Below are 8405 nucleotides of genomic sequence, written 5' to 3' on the forward strand. Positions count from 1 at the left end.
GGAACTCATCTACGGAGGCGTTCTTATAACCGACATCGTAGATCCTGATCTTAGGATCAGGCACACCCCTGCAGAATCTGCTCTTGGGGTAGGGCTTGTTCTTGCAATAGCGATAACAACGAGCTGGGCGGCGACCCATGATTGAACAACCAGGCTAAAGGTCTGAAGAAGGCCGTACACGACTATCCCACCACCTTATCGATCGTCTGATCGATCTCTGCTATTTTGATGTCAAAAGCGCGCGCCCTAAAAATAGCAACCTAACACGATTCCAGTAAATCGATTCTGGGGCGCCTATGCCACTCCTCGATACGCCTCAGTACAATCAACTGTTATTGAGTCTGTTGGTTTGATTGGGGCAGATATGCCATACCGGAGCCGGCGCGTATGTTGCAAATTGCAATCATCATGGCAATCCAAGATGCTAAATGTCATTCACAAGTCACCTCACCTTCAGAAGCCATGGCGAATTGGAGCTCAGCGGTGGCATATCGGCCCCAAGCGAAATCGGTCCTACTAATAGCGGAATTGATTACCACACTACGTCGAAATCGAATTTACTTCGGCCGTGCGGACGAAATTGATCTTCCCATCGTGTGGTCAATGATGGGTGTGCGCAACCTTTACGGAATAGCGAGCTTAGGACAACCTGCCAACTGATGGCAAGATTACGATCTCGGGAAAAGGAACAGCATCACGATAGGCGAACTCCCCGAAGTGATCAGTCAAGCAGCTCACAAAGAGGACAAGCTGACCGCATCCGATCTGTGTGAGAATCTTTCTAGAGCCTTACAAGTGGCCCACTTGAAGTGGGCATATGTACACTACTGCTTGTCCTGAATTTCTTGATCGAGGCGGCTACGGGTGCATATCCGTTCCAGAACTACGATATAAGCTCTCCTCAACTGGCCATGCTCCGTACGTCACTGTGTCTGTTACCATTCCAGAGTAATCCACAGGTGCTGCTCGCTGGACACCGACGAACATCTGTCTTGCTCACTTCGTTCCGCCTAACTCAAGTCTGTGTTGATTCTGATCACTACAGCATTCCCAGGTTAATCTAATGTTAGGCCCGAATTCTCGATCATTTACCGACTTATGAATAATGTCCCTCTTCTCAACTTTCCGCCGACAGTTTTGATTAAATTGCTCAAGGTCGAAAAAAATAGCTGATTGTTCTCGAAACATTTCGACTTCTATTAACAAAAACCGTCACATGTGGTATTGTGCTTGCAAAGTTGAAGGCTTCTGTGAAGGAGGTCCGCAATTTCTTTTCGCGTGACAAACCTAGAGATTATATGGTGCAAACAGTGATTCAGCGTTCTACAACTACTGGAACTGCAATTGACCTAAACCATGCGGAAAATCTGCATGTAATAACTATATCAGTCCGTTGAGTAAAACAACGCCAGATCTGAACTGTCAACAACAACGCCTGGCGTATTGAATACCAGGATCGACTCCCATCGTGAACGTAATCAGACCTTGAACGTATGCGTGCAACTCTGTAGCTAACGGCGAGAAGAGCGCAACTATCATCAATGGTTGCTTAAGAACTATCTTCAGTTATTCACACCAATTGGCATACACGACATGCGCTATCTGTCTAGTCGATTACGCTCAAGGTCATGTACTTGTCAAGCTGCCATGCGGCCACACATTCCACAAGAAGTGTTTTACGACTTGCTTCCCATACCAATTGCCGTCCACGTCACAAGTCAGGCCGCGACTATGCCCTCTTTGTCGCTCGGAGCTTGGTCACTCCGGTGGGGGCTCTTAACCTCCCAACTTTTAGTCCGTATTTAACTGGAATATGCCTCCATGGTTTGGGATTCGGCATTTGAAAACCGAGGCAGCTCAGTTTTGCTGCAATCCTCCCTTCATTTTCTATCCCATGGAAACCATTATTATTTTCTCGTTCGTCTTCGCGCGATAGGTTGATACTGTATGCCGAACACGCTTCAGCATCCTCCCATACTGTCCCTCTCGCGGAACAAACTGATGTTGTACGTCAAGTACGAAGCACTATTTTAGACCTTTTCCATATCGTCTCTCTTGTGCGATGAACTGATGCTATATGTAAACTACGAAGCACTCCTTGAGACTTCCACCATCTCCTCTCGTGTATGATGAGTTGTTTACGTATTTCCGCAGAGTACGAAGCACTAAGTACAATAAGGTTTCAGGTGATGGACATCAGTAAAGGCTTTGCGTTCTAGATGGATATCTGCATTTCTATGAAAGCTGAAGTGGTCAAACTTCAAAACTCTGATGTATTGAATTAAGCGAGATTTGCTCAATTTAATACAAGAAATTCCGTATTAGTTCACGTATGAATTCAATACGTGAAATTCCGCATATCAGGCCAGCCAAACGTCAAGGCTCCCTGGCCTGATCTCGGTGTACTAACACCAGTATCAACAGTGTTGATTCAACACAATGTCGATGACACTGCATACCCCCAATGTTTATCCAACTAACCGACTCACAAGCAAGCCTCGCAATCCACATGAAGAAACCCAATCAATGATAATGATGCATTTCAATAGTTGGCTCTCAGCAAAGCAACAAGTGAATCTCGCGAACAGCAGCAGTTAATTTAATTCATCTCGTAAACGATGAGATCATTCCTCCACGAAGTCGAATACGTCATCAACCTCAACCGTACCATCTCTCGACTGTGTCAGCAGAGGACCTGAAATCAACTAAGCCCGTCCGAAGCGAGACCAGGTTCACCTGTGACGCCGCCCTGCTCAATGGCTTTGTCCATCTCTGATCTCCCCACGGGCAGCCTCTCTAGCTCTTGCGTCCAGGCATAGTCATCATCATTAAAACTCTGTCGCGGCTGCTCGTTTTCAACACTGCTCTCTGCAGCCGGTTCCACCTGTTGCCCGATATGGAGAAAAGTTGGTATCAAAATTAAAATCGACTTACAAGTTCCTCAAGCTGTTCGGCCAGGTTATCAGCCTCCGCTTTTTTCATGAGAGCAACCGTGTTTTGTACGTCAAAGCTCCACTCCGGTATTCGAGTGATTCGACCGATCGGTGCAACATACGAGTTCCATTTCTCGTTGTACATCTCCATCTCCTCAATCATCACCCAATCACCAGAGCGTAAATGGTGAAATAGCTGAGCGGAGAACTGATCCAAACTCTCCACACGCCAGGTCGTGGGTTCAAATCAGACAACTAGCAATATATAGCTCTACCCGTAAGGACTTACAAAAGCCTTCCCCATCGCTTGCGCCGGACTTCGCACCAGAATAGTAACTGTGCAGAGCAATACTAGGCATACCGAAAAAGTAGTGGGGATTTGTTCAACTGTAATAATCGCAATGGAAAAAAGTATGCACATGGTCAACTACATGTGTTGACGACAAAATGAAAATTCTGGGGAAATTTTCAAGGAACTACACTTCTACCCGAATTCGTATATAAACTCTTATAATTAGTGAGGAAACTCCTTAGCACAGCTGAGGAAAGCGAACACGTACTCCCACTCTAACACCAATCAATCGGATCGACATCGTGACTGGGACTCACTGCTTTATTCAAGCCAAGGCTCAAACCTAACCAGCAGATTTTCGCCGAGCTCACCTTCCCTCAACTGAGGATCATCATTATCATCCGTAACAGTACTGACATGAAATCGATCGCTAGCCTTTTCGATATTAGAAACACGTCCAATTATGGTAGAGCTGTCCTCGGGCGCCTAAGCTCAACAAACGATTACGCATGATGAAAAGGAAGACCTCCGTTACCTTCAACGACTGCCTCTTTAAAGCCTCTGCAGCGAAGACATGCAACTTCCTGAGAAAAATAAACACATCTTTATTTTTCCGCTTTTTACTCGATTCACGACGGCATTTTTCTTGTCTCTGTCTAGTAATCTCTTGAGACCTTCCTGTTCTCAGTAGTTGAATAGCTGCTTGTTTCCCAAGCTATGACGCGAATCTCTCTCCCTATTTCGGCGTACTTGGTACGAGACCAATTCTGTTATGGGTATACTTCTGTTATCTCAATACCCTTGGTTGGAATACATCCAAAAAACACCAAAGTTTCACCAATACACTAGATTCACTTGCGTCTGCACTGTCACAACGTTCAGCATCTAACGAGATGATCCAAGTCGCGGGCCCAAGAGGGAGACGTCAACGTACTAAAACGTTGGGTGAAAAATTCCATTTTTAATAGAACAGTTAATATCACTCCTTCTCCAACTCACTTAGTTTCCTCGAATATTTCGCCCGTATTGGGCCCAACGGGATACTTCCTAACATTATACACAATCCCCGGCTGATAATCTCGCTGCGTGTTATGTTCCGTAATCGGTACCTGATGAAAATGCCTAATGAAAAAACTTCGCTCCGCCTTTTTTCAAACCTACCACAGTCACACTGGTCATCTCTTTCCCATTATGGGCGAGCCTAGTAGTGTTCCTCACCGAGCCATAACGCATGACCTTAGCCCGGTGAATCCTGAGTACATCTCCCGTCGTCAACCATGGTAAGCTCGTAACCTGGTTTGTGTGCATCTCGATTTGCATAGTGAAATGACGTTCTGAAAAAAAACACCAAAAAATGAATTTAACGCTAAGTGGGTCCATGTCGAGAAGTAATTAATCTAATTTCACTACGTGTGCAGATGGTGGCTTCGCCGTACTGTCATCTCAGACAACTACGTATCTGGATGTGCCAGCCACCATCGTGACACAATAATTGTCCCCAATCTATTCCCTTCATTATTGCTCAGCTCATCACATAATTGGCTGCGACTTCAACTATCCACTACTAATAATAGTGTTGCACTGCATAAAGTGCTCCTCTCCACCAACCTCTGCTACTACTATCGCAGCAGAGTCTACAGTAAAGTAAAACTAACCTATTTCACGATAGTCTAAGCCCAGCTCTAGCTGGAGGCTCTCTTTACACACGGAGACGGATCTATGGTTAACACCATACCTCGCGAATAGGATGAATGAGTAAAGGACAACTCACCAGGCGAGTCATTAGAGTCCTCTTTAGCCCAGGAAACAACTGGTAACCATTTCCACCCACAATCGACTACTGCCACAGTTAAGGCGACATAACTTGGTCCTTGTGGACGGTAACCCGGTCCTCCTCCTGTTGGCCGAGATGCGTACATCTAGGAACGTATTTTCTCACGTTTACCGAGTAATGTTTAGATTCTCTTCTTGAGTCGACGATCAAACTCAAAAAAAGTGCCTCGTGAATTCGAAATTTCCGGAGGCCGAGCATTGCCAGAGCGAACAACATAAGAATCCATCGCTGAGATATCAGGTGTAACCGACTTGAGTATTCCTTATAAACACACAATATGTGTTGATAACCTTGCCCTCATTTCCCATCTGTGGAGTGATGGCCGTGAGAGGCAGATACGGGATGCGCTGCGTAACGAGGCTGCTCTGAACAATACAAAGAGAATGAGAACGTCATCATTGGAGTTCCACGAAAAATATATTCCACAACTGCTGCATAGCGCGCGAATATCGCGTTTTTCATAGAGTATCACGCCACTTCACGTAAAACGGGTGAAACTCCAGTGTGTTGGTGTTATCTAGAAATGGAATGTGTCCATCCTTACCACTTTGAAGTCGATCTTGTTACAATCCCAACAGAGATGCCGACCTAAGGGGCACCATCGGAAAAGATCACGCGTACATAATCGTTCAACGATTTAGCTTCTCCCTACCATCCTCATCTTTAACATCGCCATTCTTAGTGAATACCACAACACCGTAGTCTGTCACATCAACAGGTTGACCAGAAGAGTCTCGTTTTCGCGACTTCTTGCCGTCAGAAATCTAATACAAATACCAACTCCCCCATATCAACACTAGGCGCAATTTAAGGGAGTCCGCTTTGTGTCACCGGTATGACTTTTCACTGCCGAGGTCATACTCCGGATAGCCTAACATTGTTTATATACCAGTGCTCACGGAGCATCAAATCGACGTGATCACATATCTCCCTAAAAACCGTCATAACGCTTCCCCGCTTAGCAACCCGAGGAGAATCATCCCTTTAGATGCTCATTCTCTCACTGATTCACCTCGCTAAACAGAGGGTGAAGTTCCGCATTATTACTATAAGCAGAAGCTTTTATCAATACGATCGACGCTACATACTATCAGCAGAAGCTTTCATCAATACGATCGACGCTACGTACTATCAGCAGAAGCTTTCATCAATACGATCGACGCTACGTACTATCAGCAGAAGCTTTCATCAATACGATCGACGCTACGTACTATCAGCAGAAGCTTTCATCAATACGATCGACGCTACGTACTATCAGCAGAAGCTTTCATCAATACGATCGACGCTACGTACTATCAGCAGAAGCTTTTATCAATACGATCGACGCTACGTACTATCAGCAGAAGCTTTCATCAATACGATCGACGCTACGTACTATCAGCAGAAGCTTTTATCAATACGATCGACGCTACGTACTATCAGCAGAAGCTTTTATCAATACGATCGACGCTACGTACTATCAGCAGAAGCTTTTATCAATACGATCGACGCTACGTACTATCAGCAGAAGCTTTTATCAATACGATCGACGCTACGTACTATAAGCAGAAGCTTTTATCAATACGATCGACGCTACGTACTATAAGCAGAAGCTTTTATCAATACGATCGACGCTACGTACTATAAGCAGAAGCTTTTATCAATACGATCGACGCTACGTACTATAAGCAGAAGCTTTTGTCAATACGATCGACGACACCTACTTCAACGTCTCCTGCAACTCGGAAAAAATCTTCAGTAAAATCTTCCCGACTGAACTTCAAGTCGTAGGCATCCTTAGAGGCCGCCAGAAGGCTTGTGAAGACGATCTGATCAAAAGGCGGGCGGCCACCATGGGAGCATCGAAATCAGCAAATTCAGAGAAGACAACAACAACAGTATTAGAAAACATGCACACGGCCAACTACGTGTGTTGGTGACAATGAGGGAATTATATATTGTTGCTTTTCTTTGTACACTTCTAGGCAGCGATTAAGGTACAATAAGCTGAGGAACCCAACGTATAAATGTTCGGTTCCCTATGTTCCCTTTAATATATGATATATAGAGTACTAATACCATAGTCTCAATCTTAACTCTATCTCAGTCGATACGGAATATATTAAATTAATAAATTAACACTCAACAGTGCATTGAATGAATATGATGGTGAAACCTCCTCATCAACTCTTATAATTGATCTTTACAACTGTATTGGCCAGTGTGGGAATACATGCACATGGTCAACTACATGTGTTGCCAAGAATATTGAAATTTTGAGGAAATTCTGAGAAATTATCGGTGACGAACCACTGCATAGCGAGATTTTCACAGAATAACATGCCACTTCACGATAAACCAGTAAAACTCCAGTACACTTCTCACCCGAAAGCCCGGTTGTACGAAGTTGAGTCGACTCATCCAAGGCTGCACCACGATGACGTCAACACGCCTCTTAGATGAGTCTTTCACCGTCATAGGAAGCATTACCATATCGAGAGGACCCTCTAGACGTGCACCGTAGTTTACCATAACCTCTACCTCTGTTGGTGTCGTCATAAATTAAAATACTCACGCTACCTATGAAGTATATGATACCACTTGACAACTCAACAGAAGGAAGCGAGAGACCCTCATTTTGCATCAAGGCCAATAAGCTTATCCAAAAGCATGCTCGCCGATCGTCTTCTACTTCATTCCGTTGAATTTGTACTCATAGACATAACGCGAAACATTCAATAGGATAACATGGAAGAGTCAGTATCATAACATAGCATGTGATACCACACCATGCAACATCGTGGAGGTCAGCTCAGCCATAACAAGTTCGGGAGAGTACATTGCTGCTACCTTATTCCGCAACTACGAATTTGTCGCTGCGGCGTGTGATTATTTTCGTGGCGCGCGACGGTGAATCTTCCAATTCCGAAGGCAGCGAATGGTGGGATTCAGGGGGAAAAGTGAATTATAATTATGCACACTACAAAGGAACCAATTCCGCGGGGTGGGGCGGCTATGCCACAACTCTAAGATGGATGTCCAAGATATGTATGCCATCGAATACACGTCATAGCTCCTTCTAACAACATGATACATCATGGATGGCATATCCGCCCCTCGAGCGGAACACGCCTGCCTTCCTTTCCGTCAAAATTGATTATCTTACAACGCATCTTGGGGTAGTGGCATAGCCGCCCCATCCGATCGAGTTCATCTTACTAAAGGCTACGAAATAGGCCCCTTTAAGATGAACCAATGCAATGTATAATCCGCAGTAGCCGGCCAGTGGTCCCAAATGTATCAGAGCGTGGTCCAGAAAGTATCACTTTTCACAAATTTAACCTACCGGTTAAATTGAGCGGGCCTT

At 44.9% G+C, this 8405-nt stretch overlaps 4 protein-coding genes across 4 annotated transcripts in view; 1 reads left to right on the plus strand and 3 right to left on the minus strand.

The window, feature by feature from the left end:
* Window positions 1-139, minus strand: part of Pmar_PMAR028776 (60s ribosomal protein l10, putative) — a gene marked incomplete at both ends in the record, with an annotated part of 630 nt that extends 491 nt beyond the window's left edge. Inside the window, one exon of the mRNA XM_002772564.1 lies at window positions 6-139. Coding sequence (XP_002772610.1) covers window positions 6-139 — 134 coding nt within the window. The remainder of the gene's footprint in view (window positions 1-5) is intronic.
* Window positions 140-1566: 1427 nt separating this feature from the next.
* Pmar_PMAR028777 (hypothetical protein) lies at window positions 1567-1766 on the plus strand (the record flags this gene model as incomplete). Its single annotated transcript, XM_002772565.1, has 1 exon — window positions 1567-1766. A coding segment is annotated over one exon (200 nt), but the record flags the coding sequence as incomplete, so codon positions are not given.
* An 858-nt stretch (window positions 1767-2624) lies between these two features.
* On the minus strand, window positions 2625-4545 carry Pmar_PMAR028778 (hypothetical protein; the record flags this gene model as incomplete). The annotated part of the gene is made up of 8 exons (XM_002772566.1): window positions 2625-2695; window positions 2737-2884; window positions 2935-3129; window positions 3223-3269; window positions 3597-3711; window positions 3761-3809; window positions 4225-4334; window positions 4387-4545. 8 exons carry the CDS (start codon window positions 4543-4545, stop codon window positions 2625-2627), a joined length of 894 nt encoding a protein of 297 aa, XP_002772612.1.
* Window positions 4546-5688: 1143 nt separating this feature from the next.
* On the minus strand, window positions 5689-7597 carry Pmar_PMAR028779 (hypothetical protein; the record flags this gene model as incomplete). Its single annotated transcript, XM_002772567.1, has 3 exons — window positions 5689-5823; window positions 6763-6867; window positions 7424-7597. The coding sequence occupies 3 exons, from the start codon at window positions 7595-7597 to the stop codon at window positions 5689-5691; spliced, it is 414 nt and encodes a 137-aa protein (XP_002772613.1).
* Between the last annotated feature and the right edge of the window lie 808 nt (window positions 7598-8405).

The sequence above is a fragment of the Perkinsus marinus genome (assembly GCF_000006405.1).
Source record: "Perkinsus marinus ATCC 50983 genomic scaffold scf_1104296960784, whole genome shotgun sequence".
Lineage (NCBI taxonomy): Eukaryota > Perkinsozoa > Perkinsida > Perkinsidae > Perkinsus > Perkinsus marinus.